The following is a 16,373-nucleotide window of genomic DNA, read 5'->3' as shown; positions in this document are numbered from 1 at the left end:
GGGGGGGGGGGGAAGAGACTAGACTGAGCAAGGGAAAAAAATGATATAGTGGGGGTGGGAGAACCACAGAGGGAGACTGAGATAAGCAACCAGCTTCTGGGTGTTTATTGTTGCTTTGTGTTTCCCTCATACGTTAAGTTAGGCATATGTTAAGTCGCAGCCAGAGAAAAAAAAATCAGTAAGTTGTTATTCTGCTGAGTTCTTCTGAACCCACAACAGATGGCGCCAATTTTTCAGCAAAATCTAACATGTTGACACATGCAGTTAGCTTCACTTATGTTTTCACAACTCATTGCACATTCACCCTTCCAAAAGCAGTGCCAATTTTCCTCATTTTTGTCCAATCTAAAAAGAAAAAGACGTGGTCTTTTGATAACAATAAACACAGCAACTAATTACAAGCACAGTAACCTAGCAGCAATATGATCACAACCATGTGCTTTAAGGGAGAACCATTGACCAAGACAACAGAAGTATCTCCCTGGCCCTTATTCAGAATAATGCCAAACAATATTTTATGACCAAATGGTCAAATAGGGCTGGTCAGAAAAATGACACTTCAGACAGTATTGCATCTGCTTTGCTCTGCATTAGTGTCAGTATTGATTTTTGCACGCAGATCTCTTTTTTTCCCCAAAGAGGTCAATCCCCCCCAACATTTGGATTCAGAGGTTATAGTACCCTCTGCAATTGTCCAACATACTTGACATTCTTGCACACTATTTGATTGAGAGCAGGGACTGCAGTGTGGATGAATAAAATGACTAATACACTGTGGTGCAGGGAACCATTTGGGGGGGGTGGGGGGGGAGACAGAAATGAAATGTACTTCGACAAGGAAACCGTACAGTTAAGCTGACTCTTTGCAGTCTAGAAGTGAGTCCAAAGACTATATTGGTTGGTCAGTGTGAGGGTATCCAGTTGTTGTTTTGCACATGGTAGCAACAATGTAGGTGATACAAAGAGAGAGAGAGATTCTATGGGAATTCAATAACTAGGGAGTAAATTAATAAATAGAACCACAAAGTAATAATCGCAATGATACCAGAGCCTCCAATAAATTGAAAAGGGGTATAGAAAATCAGATTTGAAAGTATATCTCATATTGGTTTGACAGAAATGGATTTCAGTTCATGGTACCAGTGCTGGGGAAAATGGGAGTTGCATTATTAAGACTGTCTTCACATGGACACAGTCTCCTAGTGAATCATAAATAATGCAATAGAGAGGGCTTTAAGCTAAAATAGCGCTGAAGGTAGGTCATATGACAGGAGATTTTCAAAGTTAAAGACAAAAGACAAGGCAAAAATGCAGGATAATACTTTAGATATTGGTGACCAGACTATGAAAGGGACAGAGCTACAAAACATTAATGCACACCAAATATGGCCAGATGGAAAAATAGTTTTCAAACCAAGGGGGAAAGGAGGTTTGGGTAAAGGGAGATTTTGAAATCTGAGGAGAAAAGTTGAGAATATTAAGGTGGATGAAAACAAGTTCAGTGTGAACAAAAAAGGACAGAGAGTTAAACAGTAACAGTGAAGAGAGAAAAGTCCATACGTAGACCAGTAGTGGAAAAACAAACTGAAATCACTTTATATGAACCTAAAACATTCACAATAAGACATGAACAAGTGCACTTCTCAAAATTGTAGGTTGCGACCCCCAGTCAGGAGGCCAACCAATGTTTTGGGCCATAGGCTGCTGTATCTCTCCAACCAAGAGTTAATTATAAGGCCCCTTTAAATTAAAAAAAAGCATAGTGTAACTTGCTGATCTTTTCATTCGGAATACACCCAGTGAGGAACTAAATGCTATTTACTTGAAAACCCAGGTGGATTAAACATCATCTTCCCTGTCACTCTCAGGACTCATCATTTTTTTCTTTTTCTTCCTCTACCTCTTCCCCAACTCTGCCACTCATCCCAACCACCACACCCATTCACCAACACTTGACAAAAATATTCACCAACTTGAACAAGGCTCCTAAGACAGTATATTCCAAACCCATGACCCGAATTACCAAGGAAGACAAGAACATCAGATTTACTGTTGGCAAGTTCCTCCCCAAGCCATACACCAACCTTAAATCGGAAAGTGTCACTCCTTCACGGTCACGAGGACTAATTCCAAAAACCACCTTTCCAACAGCACCCTGGGTATAACTATTACCTAAGGTTTTAGCTGTTCAAAAAGTTCACCATAGAAATTCCTGGAACTTGTCACAAAGGCAATGCAATAGTTGTGTGGAACTTGTCTTAATATTGACTGGGCTAACCAAATGAGAAAAATTGGTCCAGAAGACAATTTTGTAGAAAGTTTTCATGTTTTTCTGAACCACAAATGTTATGGAATAAACCAAGATGAAGATATTTTAGGCCAAATTTGTTCAATGAGACAGGGTGAATTAGCAATATTAAGAGTAAAAATCTACTGGGAAACAGTGATATAAAACAACTGAATTCCACAATGTTAAAAGTTGCATTTCTTGAATTGCAAGCAGGAACCATAAACTTGAAGAATGCCAGCAGCAAAGGTAAACAGATAATAAGCTATGGCAGTAAACAAACCATAGCAGAAACATTTAAAGAAATCATTTGAAATACTCAAAGAAAATAGATTCCAATGAAAAACAGAGACAAAGCAAAAAGATCCACCTGCGACTTGATACTATTTAAAGATTTTATAAAATTGAAAAATGTTTAGAAGAGTGAAGAATAATAGCAAGTCTAAGGATTGGGAGCATCTGAAAAACCAAACGGCCATCAAAAAGTTGACAGATAGGGAAACAAAACAAAACAAAACAACAGGAAATTTCACAAGGAATATAAAACAGATTTAAAAAAAAAATAGCTAGAGTTAACATAAGTCTCTTAGACGTAGCCTCCGCAAAAAATACGGAGGTATAGCATTTAGGGTGAGTTGGAGGTTTGGATTAGGAATTGGCTGGCTGGAAGAAGACAGAGGGTAGTAGTTGATGGTAAAGGTTCATCTTGGAGTGCCGTTACTAGCGGTGTTCCGCAAGGATCTGTTTTGGGACCATTGCTGTTTGTCATTTTTATAAATGACCTGGAGGAGGGGCTAGAAGGTTGGGTGAGCAAGTTTGCGGATAATACGAAAGTCAGAGGAGTTGTTGACAGTGAGGAAGGATGTGGCAGATTACAGCGGGATATAGATAAGCTGCAGAACTGGGCAGAAAGGTGGCAAATGGAGTCCAATGTAGCTAAGTGTGAGGTGATTCACTTTAGTAAGAGGAACAAAAAGATGGGGTACTGGGCTAATGGTCGGATTTACCAGGATGTTGCCTGGTATAGTAGGGAGATCGTATGAGGAAAGGCTGAGGCACTTGGGTTGTTTTCATTGGAGAAAAGAAGGTTTAGGGGTGACTTGGTAGAGGTGTACAAGATGATTAGGGGTTTAGATAGGGTTGACCGTGAGAACCTTTTTCCACGTATGGAGTCAGCTATTACGAGGGGGCATAGCTTTAAATTAAGGGGTGGTAGGTATAGGACAGATGTTAGGGGTAGGTTCTTTACTCAGCGAGTCGTGAGTTCATGGAACGCCCTGCCAGTAGCAGTGATGGACTCTCTCTCTTTATGGGCATTTAAGCAGGCATTGGATAGGCATATGGAGGATAGTGCGCTATTGTAGGTTAGGTGGGCTTGGATCGGCGCAACATCGAGGGCCAAAGGGCCTGTACTGCGCTGTATTCTTCAATGTTCTATGTTCTAAAAATTATCAAAGGTAGGGAGACACATGAAACAATGTCCACCTTCGCAGCAGAAGACAAAGGTTACATACCAGAAATAGAAAATGACCAGGGACTAATGAAAAAAAAAAGGTCGCTACTAGGAGAGAAAAAGTACTGGATAAATTCCAGGAATTAAAATCCTAAAAGATGCCAAGAATCTGACAGCCTAAGTCTTAAGGTCTAAAAGGATTGGCCGGCTATGACTTCACAAGATTCCCTCAACTCTGGAAAAGTCTAAGCAGATTGCAAAGTGGCAAAGTTACTGTGCTATTCAATTAACAAGACACAGGAATCTGCAGGCCTGTCAGCAGGACAGCAGTCATGTCGAAAGTGAAATCAGGCAGTCTTCAGAATGCACTTAAAAAAAGCATAATATGATTATAAGTCAACATGGTTTTACAAAAAGAAAACCATTTGACAAATTTCTGAGAGAATTTATCAATGTGATGAGTGGAGTGGGTAAAAAGGGACTGGTGATTGCAATATAGTTGTATTCCAAGAGGTGATAAAGTGACACACCAGGAAGGTTAACACAGAAGGTAAGTATATGGAATAAAAACAAAGACAGACCATAAGACAAAGGAAATAGCAAAAGTAGTAGGAGGCTGTGAGAGCCTATGCCATAACTCAAGAGGATCATGGCTGGTCTGATGACATTCTGAGTATGTACTTTCCTGTCCTTTGTCCATAACCTTCAATTCCATGATTGATGAAGAAATTATTTACCTCAGCCAGAAATATACACAAGGACTCTGATCTGACAGCTGTCTGTGGCAAGCAGTTTGAAAGGCTCAATCCCCAGAGAGAAGAAATTTCTCCTCATCTCAGTCTTAAAATGGCACCCCCTAATTCTGAGACAGTACCCTCTGGTAACAGACTATAAGATAAGGAGAAACATTCTCTCAGTATTTATTCTGTCATACTATTTAAGAATCCTCTATGTTTCAATAAGATCACCTCTCATTCTTCTAAGTTCCAATAGTTAGGATCCCAGCCATCTTAGTCTTTGCTCATAAGACAATTCCTCCATATTGGTTTACAAACTTAAAAATCACACAACACCAGGTAATAGTCCAACAGGTTTAATTGGAAGCACACTAGCTTTCGGAGCGCCGCTCCTTCATCAGGTGGTTGTAGAGCGGCACTCCAAAAACTAGCGTGTTTCCAATTAAACCTGTTGGACGATAACCTGGAGTTGTGAGACTTTTAACTTTGTACACCCCAGTCCAACACCAGCATCTCTAAATCAGGCCTCCATATTGGGAAGATCTAAGTGAACCTTCACTGAACTGCCTCCGATAAAATAATATCTTGCCTTAATTAAGAGGACGAAAATGCTCTCAGAACTCCAGATGTGGTTTCACTACTGTACAGTTGCAGAATGACTCTCCAAACTTCAAATTCTATCAGTTGCGGTGGAATTTGAATCTGACTCCCAGAACATTTGCTGACTTTCTGAATTAATAGTCCAGTGATAATATCAAAAGGCTATCACCTCCCCATCACCTTTTCTCTCCATTGAGGTTGTCAGACCAGCTGAGTTTCTCCATCATTCAGAAAATCTGATTTTCCTGAAATAAGGGCCAACATGTGAACAGCGCCAGGGACCTCGGTTCAATTGGAGCAACTGTCTGTGTGGAGTTTACACATTCTCCCTGTATCTGCGTGGGTTTCCTCAGGATGCTCCAGTTTCCTCCCACTGTCGAAAGATGTAGAAACTAGGTGAATTAGCCACAAGAAATGCAGGGTCACATGGTAAGGGTGTGAGTTTGGGTGGGATGCTCTTCGGAAGGTCGGTGTGGACCCAATGGCTGCTTCCATACTGAGGATTTTACAAACATTCTATTCACCTACCTGATCACATGCTGCACCTGGATTTTAGCTTTATGTTTCGTGTACAAGCACCTCCAAGTCCCTTTGTGTTGCAGCTTTCAGTAGCTTTTCTCCATTTAAATATTCTGTTCTTTTGTTGTCCCTTCCAAAACAAGCAACTTGTCATTTTCCCACACGACACTCCATTTGTCAACTTTTTGCCCACTAACTTAACCTATCAACATCTCTCTGTAAAACGTTTCCATCCCTGTCGCAACCTAGCTTTTCAGCTATTTTTGTGTCATTTCAATTCTGCCTACAGTACATTTGCTTCCTTTAAGTCATTAATATATAGTGTAAACAGTTGCAGTCCCAACACTGATCCCTGTGGAACCCCACTGGTTTGCAAGTTGCCAAACTGAATAAAAACATGTCATCCCAACAAGCTGTTTCCTGCCCATCAGTCAATTCTCTATATCAATGTATCACCTCCAACAAGCTTTTATTTTATGACTTAGCTTTTGAAAGGTACTTTATCGAATATAACCTAACTGAGACTTTTTCAAAGAACTCAATCAGAAATGAGTTCCCCCCTTTCATGAAGTCATGTTGATTTCCCAAATATGCCGCTATTACTTGTTTCATAATTGATTCCAATGTCTGTTCAACAATAGATGGTAACTGACCTACTGTTACCTTTTGCCTCCATTCCTTTTTGAAAGAGTGTGACACATTGGCAATTTTCCAATCCGTCAGTGCTGCTCCAGAGTCCAAGGACTTTTAGAAAATTTGAACCAATTCATTCACTATTTCTGTAGCTACTTATTTTAGGATCCGAGGATGCAAGCTAACAGGAGAGGGGATTTGTGTCTGTAACCTCTTTACTTTGCCTAATACTACTTCTCTAGTGATAATATTTAATTCCTCCTCCCGTAGTCTTTAATATTAATGGGATGTATAAACTATCTTTCACCCTAAAGACTGATGCAAAATATCTGTTTAACTTCTCTACCATTTCCTTGTTCACCACAACTACCTAGTCAGATTGATTTTCTAAATGATAGAGAAATTCAGCTGGTCTGGCAGTCTCAATGGAGAGAAAAGGCAATGGGGAGGTGGTAGTCTATTGGTATTATCACTAGACTATTAATCCAGAAAGTCAGCAAATGTTCTGGGAACCAGGTTCAAATCCCACCACAGCTGATGGAATTTGAATTCAATAAAGAAAATCTGAAATTAAGAATCTACTCATGACCATGAAACTGCTGTCAATTTTTGGAAACCCATCTGATTCACTAATGACCTTCAGGGAAGGAAATCTACCATCCTCTCCTGGCTTGGTTTACATGACTGGACCCACAGCAATGATGTCTATTCTCAACTGCCCTTTGAAATGGCCTAGCAAGCCACTCAGTTCAAGGGCAGCTTGGGACAGACAATAAATGTGGCCTGCCAGCTGTGTCTATGTTTCACGAAGGAATGAAAACAAGAAATGGTTAATGGTGGAGTCCAATATCATTTTTCTTCAAAATTGCCCAAGGCATTGGGATAATACATTAGCACAGACAGAGAATTCATGAACAGAGAGAAAGCAGAGAATTAGGAGAAATGGAGGAAGGAAGATAGCAGATTGTAACTGTGAAGTAAAGCAGGGTTTTGCACAGGAACTTGAGTGATATTCATGAACCAGATAAGTAACAGTAATGTATCCAAGCTTGCTCACAACACAAAGCTAAGTGGGAATGCAAATTGAGAGAAGGGCACAAACAAATTACACAGGTACAGACAGTTTTTGTGGTTGGGCAACAATGTGACAGATCGAGAGTAACGTGAGGACATGAGATTATTCACTTTGGTCCTAAGAATATAAAAGCAGAATTTAAAAATAAAAGGTTCAGAACTTGTAAATGCTTCTGATCAGAGAACTGGATGCACTCAAACTGGAACAAAAAAAAAGTTAGCATGCAGAAAGGCAACTGGCATTCTAGCTTTAATTGTAAGCAGATTAGAGTACAAGTACAAAGAAGTCTTGCTACAACTGTAGAGTGTTTCTGTTGAGAACACACATGGACTAATGCCTGCAATTATGATCCCATATTTAAGGAAGTATACACTTACACTGGAAGCAGTACAGCATAGATTCACCAGATTGGTCCATGGGATGACAGGGATGTCCCAATGATGACGGGCTGAATAAACTGGCTTCGTTTAGAAGATTATCATTTGGGACCAAAATGAGAAAAGTGTGTCATCACTTAAAAGATCATGAACCTTTGGAATTCTCTATGTTGAATGGCTGTGGATATACTATAATTGAATATATTCAAGGCTGAAATATATAGTATTTCGGTCTCAATCAAAGGATATGCTGAGCCTGTAGCTACATGGACTTTAAGCCCAAGATCAGCCACGATTATACCAAACTGTAGAGCAAGCCGATGGGCTATTTAGGCTGCTCTGATCCTAAATACAGTGCACAATCTCCCACTGATGCTTCCTGAAACTTCGACCAGAGTGCTGGATTTCATAGGTGATTTTACTCAATTGATATTTAAATACAGTATTATATAGCTGTAAAAATAAAATGGTACATTGCCAGGACATTTCTCATCCATACATATAGCATGACAAAGCTCACCCAAGTAACAAATGCTCCAGGAGTATTCATACAATCAGCAAAATGAGTCTGCAACAATGGCATTAAGCAGCATCTGTCAACTAACAACCTGCTCATTAACACCCAGCTTGGGTTCCAGCAGGATCACACTACTCCAGATCTTACAGCTTTCATAGAATCATTGAGGTCTACAGTACAGAAAAAAGGCCCAATGGCCCATTAAGTCTGCACCAATCAAAAATGTTGATACCTTCATTATTTCATTTTTCTTGATTTTTAGTTGAAACAGAGTTGAAGTTAAAATTTGACCTCAGAGCAGCAGCTTGTTTTTAGGAAGGAAGAGACAACAAACAATGTTTGCTTATGGGAATTGGCCTGAAAGGATAACTGAAGGTTCATTATGGTCTTAAGAACATTCAATACCAAGATGTTCTAGGCTCACAACAGGCAGCTAGTTAGATGCAGAATGGATCAACCTTGGGCAGAGTAGTGCTGGCCAGCCAATCTCACAGAACATTGAAAAGGAAACCACAAGTTGAACTGTTTTCTTCTGTGTTTTGGGCAGAAGGCAGCGTGGCTGTGAAAGTTGCTGAACAAGGTTTTCGTTGCTCTCCAGTTATCAAACTGTTGGAAGTTCTGAGCAAAGAACCCAAGTCTGCGACACAAGAGGAAAAATCTGTGGAAGCTGCATTGACCGGCGACTTTGAAATTCATCTAAGATATCCAGTCCTATGTGCTTGTGAACAATATTATCTCAGGAGGGCAAGAAGATAGCTAGCAACCATTCAAAAATGCTTAAGTGAACTGACCAGTTACAGCTTTTACCTTCTTTTACTCCTTATCTGTATTTGTCTGAGAGCATGTTCGAGGGCCATGATCAAAGATGATTAGGTTGAAATCATATACATTAATTACCTTACTGCTTTACTGTAACTTTTGTAGAGCAAAGTTATGTTATTAATTTCTGTTTCAGCAAACTTGGGTCTGGTTTTGAACAACAGAAATTTTGAGGAATGCTATTTTAATTTTACTGTGTTTTGCAATCCAGTGTTTGCAAGTCTTATTTGGTCTGGCTTGCTCTCCCTGTCATATAAAATAACCACCTAACCATTCTAATCCCATTATCTACTCTAATTCTACACTTGCCCCATACCCTTGTATACCTTGTCATTGCAATCATGATTTGGAGATGCCGGTGTTGGACTGGGGCGGACAAAATTAAAAATCACACAGCAGCAGGTTATAGTCCAACAGGTTTATTTGGAAGCACTAGCTTTCGGACGATTGTGGAGAATAAGAGTATAAGACACAGAATTTTAAGCAAAAGTTTACAGTGTGATGTAACTGAAATTATATATTGAAAAAGACCTGGATTGTTTGTTAAATCTCTCATCTTTTAGAATGACCACGTTGGTTTCAGTTTTTTCATTTGTAAATTGCAAAATTTTTAAAAAGTTACTTTCTCAAGTGCACTTTAACAACCGGTGTCACGTCGATCCAGATAATGTATTGAAGATGTTAGCTCCCTGTGTGAGACAGTCCGTACCACAATTTTAATTGTGCCACTTATTTTAATCTAAAAAACGGATTTAAAGAATCTTACATGGATACATGCAGAGTAAAATGTAATTGTGCAAGTACGAACTCACCCCACAAACTCATATGTGTATGTGTGCGCCTGTGGAGGGGTGGGAACACTTCAGCAGTCCGGGACATTCAACCTCCTCGGACCTTCGGGACACTGTCCTCCAAGGCGGACTTTGGGACAGGCGACAACAAAAAGTGGCCGTGCAGAGGCTAATAGACAAGTTCAGTACCCATGAGGATGGACATACATATACACACACTCACGCAGAACCTTCTCTCATACACTCCCACACACTTAAACCCCTTTACACTCTCACATATCCAAATGCCCTCTCAGAGACAGACAGTCATAAACCCCCCCCAATCGCTCACATACAAACATAAAAGTTTGTGGAGTGAAGTTGTATTTGCAGAATTACATGTTACTTTGCTCAAATACTGCATGAATTAATGTCAGATTCTTCAAATCCTTTTTTTTAACATCAGAATCAGTCCAAGCATTATGGCACATGCAGCCTCACAGAGGGAGCAAACTCCTTCAATACATTATCTGGGCTGACATGATACCAATTGTTAAAGTTCACTTGAGAATGTCACTTTTAAAGTTAGTTTTGCGATTTACATAAGGAAGAACTGAAACCAACGTCATCATTCTAAAAAATGAGAGACTTAACAATCTGGATCTTTTGGGGCGGCATGGTGGCTCAGGAGTTAGCACTGCTGCCTCACAGCAGCAGGGTCCCAGGTTCGATTCCAGCCTCCGGCGACTGTCAGTGTGGGTTTCCTCGGGTTTTTTTTTAAGATTAGATTAGATTACTTACAGTGTGGAAACAGGCCCTTCGGCCCAACAAGTCCACAAAGCCCCGCCGAAGCGCAACCACCCATACCTCTACATTTACCCCTTACCTAACACTACGGGCAATTTAGCATGGCCAATTCATCTGACCTGCACATCTTTGGACTGTGGGAGGAAACCCACGCAGACATGGGGAGAACATGCAAACTCCACACAGTCAGTGCTCCGGTTTCCTCCCACAGTCCAAAGATGTGCAGGTTGGGTGAATTGGGCATGCGAAATTGCCCATAGTATTAGGTGCATTAGTCAGAGGGAAGTGGGTCTGGGTGGGTTACTCTTCAGAGGGTCAGTGTGGACTGGTTGGGCCGAAGAGCCTGCTTCCACACTGTAGGTAATTTAATCTAATTTTTCAATATATCATTTCAGCTACATCACATTGTAAACATTTGCTACAAATTCCGTGTCTTACAATCATATACTCCACAACCACCTGATGAAGGAGCAGCGCTCAGAAAGCTAGTGCTTCCAAATAAACCTGTTGAACTATAACCTGGTGTTGTGTGATTTTTAACTTTGTCATTGCAAGTGCACATCTGGATACTTTTTAAATGTTATGAGGTTTCTGCCTCTCCTCTCTTTATAGGTAATGAGTTCTAGATTCCCAAGTGGGTGAACAAAAATCTTCCTTGCACCCTCTCTAAACCTACCTGAAATCTATGCCCCGGTCTGTGATACTTCCACCATGGAGAAAAATTTCTTCCTATACACCCTGTCCATGCCCCCGAATTTAATATAGCTCAGTAAACTCTCCAGCCAAGCCAACATTCTGGTTAATCTCCTCTGCAGTGCAATCACATCCCTCCTACACTGTGCACACAACCTAGTTGTGCCTAACTAACTTATTATACAATTCTAGCATCAGCTCCCTGCTCTTAAACTCTATGCCTCAGCTAATAAAGACTTATTACTTCTTAACCACTTTTATTTACCTGTCCCATTACCTTAAAGTACCACTGACCGTTGGTGCTTCCTCGGGTCCTACCATTCATCATATATTCCATTGCCTTGTTTACCCCGCTCAAGTGCACCACCTCACATTTAATGTTCTGATCCAGACTTGCAAGAAAGAGCTAAATAGCTGGAATTTGATGACAAAAGACATTTAGCAAAACTGGTGATCCAAAAGAGGAAAAAAAATAATTTAACCCTCAACAAACTCATCCCTGATTTGTATGACAACTCCATTGTTTTGCCTTGGCTCCACATTCCTTGAATTTCAAGGGATCACAAAAAACAGTCGTTTCAGCTATAAACTTATTCAGCATATTTGTAAATATTTTTTAATGGAAACTTCAGATGGATAATTTGTTCAATGGTGGAAGACTTTAAAGTTCCCTACGTTTCAGGTGCAAAAGACACCTTTAAAACTTCACTGCATTACTAGCATCACATTTGCCTCATTCTCACTGTCTGAATTTGACAGAGTTGAATGGCTGTTAAGAATACTGTACTGAAACATCATAATACCACTTCCTCCAGTTCAGCAACTACAAAATAAGAAAACGTTGAATTTGCACGGCCACCAAATTTATTGTACTTAGCACAACCGAGTTATAATGTTGCTAAAACCAAAACCATTGCAATTAAAAATTATGCTTCAGTACCAAGGTAAAACATCAGCATATTGTGATAAGACATTGGAAAATCTAGTTACCAGCTGAGGTGGTTAATCCAACTCAAAGCGATTTATACAGTCATTGATTTTAGTCTACAACTTGGTTACATAACTGAAATTATCCTGAGAAAATACCTGCCAGCAGGACAAATGATTAAAGGAACAGAATAAATAGAAACCAAAGAAATCTCAAAACTCCAAAATGTCAACATCCTTAAATCAGCTCCTAATAATGCAATATAAATATAATTCAAAACAAACAGAGCTATGCACTTACTTGCTTTTCTGCATGATCAGCGGGCCAACCTTGAACATGTTTTATAAGAGTTTCATTGAAGTGCGCTGCTAGTGTCGGCGTCAATGAACACGACGAACGTGCAGATGTTGTTGGCGGTACTGAAGACGCGCTGTTACTTGCAATGTGATTTGGACTTGGTGATGGACTTCTCTGGTTGCTGCAAAAGTTTTAATAATTACGGTCCACAAATTTTATAAAACTTTCAAATATTATTTAATATCATTTAAATTGAGAACACATTATCAAATTCTAGCTTCCAAATTTAGTCACATTAAAATTTGCGGATGATATCCTTTAAAAGTATCCTTTTCCTTTAAAAGTATGACATCATAACAATATAAATGATTGTCTGTCAGAGGGTAAATCCAATATTTGCACTTGCAATCTTCAAAGAGAACACAAAGAAAATGTTAATGCCAGGGCTCAATGGTAGCCCACATACGCCAGAAAAACGTTTAACTCCCTCTTCCAAGGCTAGAGTCTTAAAGAAGTCATCTCCTAAACCGATTATTACTCCAGCACCAATGACAAAGAAGACATTAAACGCATTTGTCTTTTCGGGTCATGTAAAGATAAAACAGCACATCTTCAAGGGAAGATGCTGGTGTTGTCCTGACCTTATTTATCAGTTTACACCATATACATTGTCTTTACCACATTGCTGATCATGGGATCTTTGTATGGCGCCCCACAGCTTTTCTGCAGTACCTTATCAAATGCCTTCTGGAAATCCAGACATTGTACATCGCCAGGATCCCCATTATCAATACTACTTGCTGCATCTTCAAAAAACTCTAGCAAATTAGTCAAACATGATTTATTCTTTATAAAACCACATAAGATTGTATTTTGACTTTCTCAATGTTTTGTCGATATTTCCTTAATAATGCATTCTAACAATTTCCCAACAAATTAAATTAGTGGGCGGCACGGTGGTTCAATGGTTAGCACTGCTGCCTCACAGCGCTTGAGACCCGGGTTCAATTCCCGCCTCAGGCGACTGACTGTGTGGAGTTTGCACGTTCTCCCTGTGTCTGCGTGGGTTTCCTCCGGGTGCTCCGGTTTCCTCCCACAGTCCAAGGATGTGCAGGTCAGGTGAATTGGCCATGCTAAATTGCCCGTAGTGTTAGGTAAGGGGTAAATGTAGGGGTATGGGTGGGTTGCGCTTCGGCGGGTCGGTGTGAACTTGTTGGGCCAAGGGCCTGTTTCCACACTGTAATGTAATGTAATCTAAACTGGCCTGGTTTCTGGTTCTCTCCCTTTTTGAATTAAGGTCATTATATTCGCATTTTTCCAATCCATTGGAACCTTTACTACATTCAGGAAATTTTGGAATACTGGAACCAATGGATCCACTACCTCTGCTGTCACTTTAATTTAAGACCCCAAGATGTTTGCCATCAGGCCCTGGGAACATGTCTGCTTTCAATCCCAGTAGCTTTCTCAGTGCATTTTCCCTAGTGATGATTGTGCAGAGGCCTTCACATTCAATAACCTCTACATTATTTGTTAGTATTGCGATGCTAATAGTTTCCTCCATCATAAAAACCAAAGCAAACTGATTTAGTGACTTTACCATTTCTGTGCTCACCACTGCCAATTCCCCAGTCTCATCCTCCAAGGGATCAACACTCACTTTAGCTATTCTCTTTAGTGCAGTCAAGGTGCTCAGAGCATTCACAGGAATGTAAAGAATTCAAAATGACACAAGTAATGCAAGGGATCAAAACAGCACACGTTTAACAGATCAGACCCTCTGCAGGGTGCACAGATCTCCCAATGGATGAAAGTAAATACTATGAATGCTGAAAATATTAATTTTAAAAAGTACTGGGAAAACTCTGTCTAGAAGTATTTGCTGAATGAGAAACTTTCATGGGGAGCTTGAAGATGGTGGTGCTCTCATGTATGTGTTACCCATGTCCTTCCAGATTATAGTGGTCACGGATTTGGAAGATGCTGTCAGAGAATGCTTGGTGAATTTCTGCAGTGCATCCTGTCGATGCTATACACTGTTGCTAACGAGCATTGGTGCTGGAGTGAATGAATGTTTGTGGAAGTGGATTGCTTTGTCCTGGATGGTGTCAGATGTCTTGAGTGCTGTTGGAGCTGTATTCATCCAGGCAAGTAGTGAGTGTTTCATCAAAAGCCTCATTTATGCCTTGTTCATGGTGGGCAGACTTTGTAGAGTCAGGGGGAGAGTTACTTGCATCAAATTCCTAGCTTCTGTCCTGCTTTTGTAGCCACTATAGTCATACGGCAAATTCAGTTGAGTTTGTTCAATCATAATCCCTACTATGTTGTTGGTGAGGCATACAGTAATGCCAACACCATTGATTTTCAAGGGACTGTGGTTAGATTCTCTGATGGTGATGATTATTTCCTGGCATTTGTGCGGTGCAAATCGTACTGTTCACTTGTAGCCTAAGCCTGGATATTGTCTAGGTCTTGCTACAGTTGGACTTGGACTGCTTCTGCATCAGAGTTGTGAATAATGTTGAACATTGTGCAATCATCACAGAAACTCACCACTTCTGACCTTATGGCAGAGGAAAGTTAATTGATGAAGCAGCTTTTCATTGAAGGTTGGCAAAGGATACTATAATGAGGAACGTCTGCTGAAATGTCCAGATGACTGACCTCCAACAATAACAAACATCTTGTTTGGTGCCAGGTGTGGACTCGAACCAGCAGAGTTTCACTCCCCCCACCACCTCCAACACCCGCCCCTTCCCTCCCCAAACTTACATGGATGCCACGTTTGCTGTCCTTAATACCAAACTATGTCAAGTGCTGCCTTGATGTCAAAGGCACTCACTTCTCGTTCTGGTTATTTTGTCCACATCTGAACCAACGCTGCAATGAGCGTATGGGCCAAGTGGCCGAAGCAGAACTCGAACTGGCTATCATGTGAAGCAATTACTGCTTGATAACACTGTTAATAGCACTTTCAATCACTTTACTGATGGTCAAAACTAAACTTTGCAACAGTTATGGAAAAGGATATGTTTTACAAAGAAGTTCAAGTTCTTAAATGGAGCAAAGTAAATTTTCAGGATATGAAAGAAGAATTTTCAAAAGTTAATTGCAGTAGACTGATTGCGGGTAAAGGGACGCCTGACAAATGGGAGACCTTCTGAAGTGTGATAATGAGAGTTCAGAGGCATGTTGTTTCTGCTGGAGTGAAAGGAAAGGATGGTAGGATTAGGAAACAATGGAAGAAGAAAGATGTTGAGGTTTCAATCAAAAATGAAAAAGAATCATGTATTAGATACATATAATTGAGATCAACTGAATTTCCTCAAGGGTATAAAGAGTGTAGCGGCATTCTTAAAGAGGAAATCAGGAACACAGAGGGGAAACAAGATAGCCTTGGCAGATAAGGTTAAAGATAATGCAAAAAGATTCAACAAATACATCAACAGTGCAGCTAGAGAGAGTAGGACCCCTTAAAGATCAATGAAGTAGTTTTCGTGCTGAACCTCAGGAGATGGGAGAGATACTAAATTAATATTTCACATCAGTTTTTACTGTTGAGAAAGAAATGGGAGGCTAGAAAACACAGGGAATTAATATCAATGTTTTGAAAATAGTTCACATTTCAAAAAAGGAAGTGCTGGAGGTCTTAAAAAACAAAAAAAATGATCTGATCAAGTGCATCCCAGGACATGGTGGAAAGTCAGGGAGGAAATTGCAGGATCCAGAGCAGAAATATTTCTACCAGCGTACTAGAGAACTAGAGGGTGGCTAACAATGTGGCATTGTTGAAGAAAGGCTGTAAGAGGAAGCCTGGAAACTAAGACCCTTGAGCCTGATATCAGTGTTACACGAGTTATA

At 40.2% G+C, this 16,373-nt stretch overlaps 1 protein-coding gene across 4 annotated transcripts in view; it reads right to left on the bottom strand.

Annotated features, from left to right (window-relative positions):
• waca (WW domain containing adaptor with coiled-coil a) overlaps window positions 1-16,373 on the bottom strand; it is a 140,631-nt gene that overhangs the window by 9,671 nt on the left and 114,587 nt on the right. For 2 of the 4 annotated variants that reach the window (XM_043690496.1, XM_043690499.1), the window contains 2 exons: window positions 12,516-12,693; window positions 7,682-7,765 (listed from right to left, as the gene is read on the bottom strand). In XM_043690496.1, the coding sequence (XP_043546431.1) occupies window positions 7,682-7,765; window positions 12,516-12,693 (262 nt within the window). The remainder of the gene's footprint in view (window positions 1-7,681; window positions 7,766-12,515; window positions 12,694-16,373) is intronic. The other 2 variants (XM_043690498.1, XM_043690500.1) reach the window with 1 other exon arrangement.

The sequence above is a fragment of the Chiloscyllium plagiosum genome, chromosome 5 (assembly GCF_004010195.1).
Source record: "Chiloscyllium plagiosum isolate BGI_BamShark_2017 chromosome 5, ASM401019v2, whole genome shotgun sequence".
Lineage (NCBI taxonomy): Eukaryota > Metazoa > Chordata > Chondrichthyes > Orectolobiformes > Hemiscylliidae > Chiloscyllium > Chiloscyllium plagiosum.
This window is presented reverse-complemented; position numbering and strand designations above follow the sequence as displayed.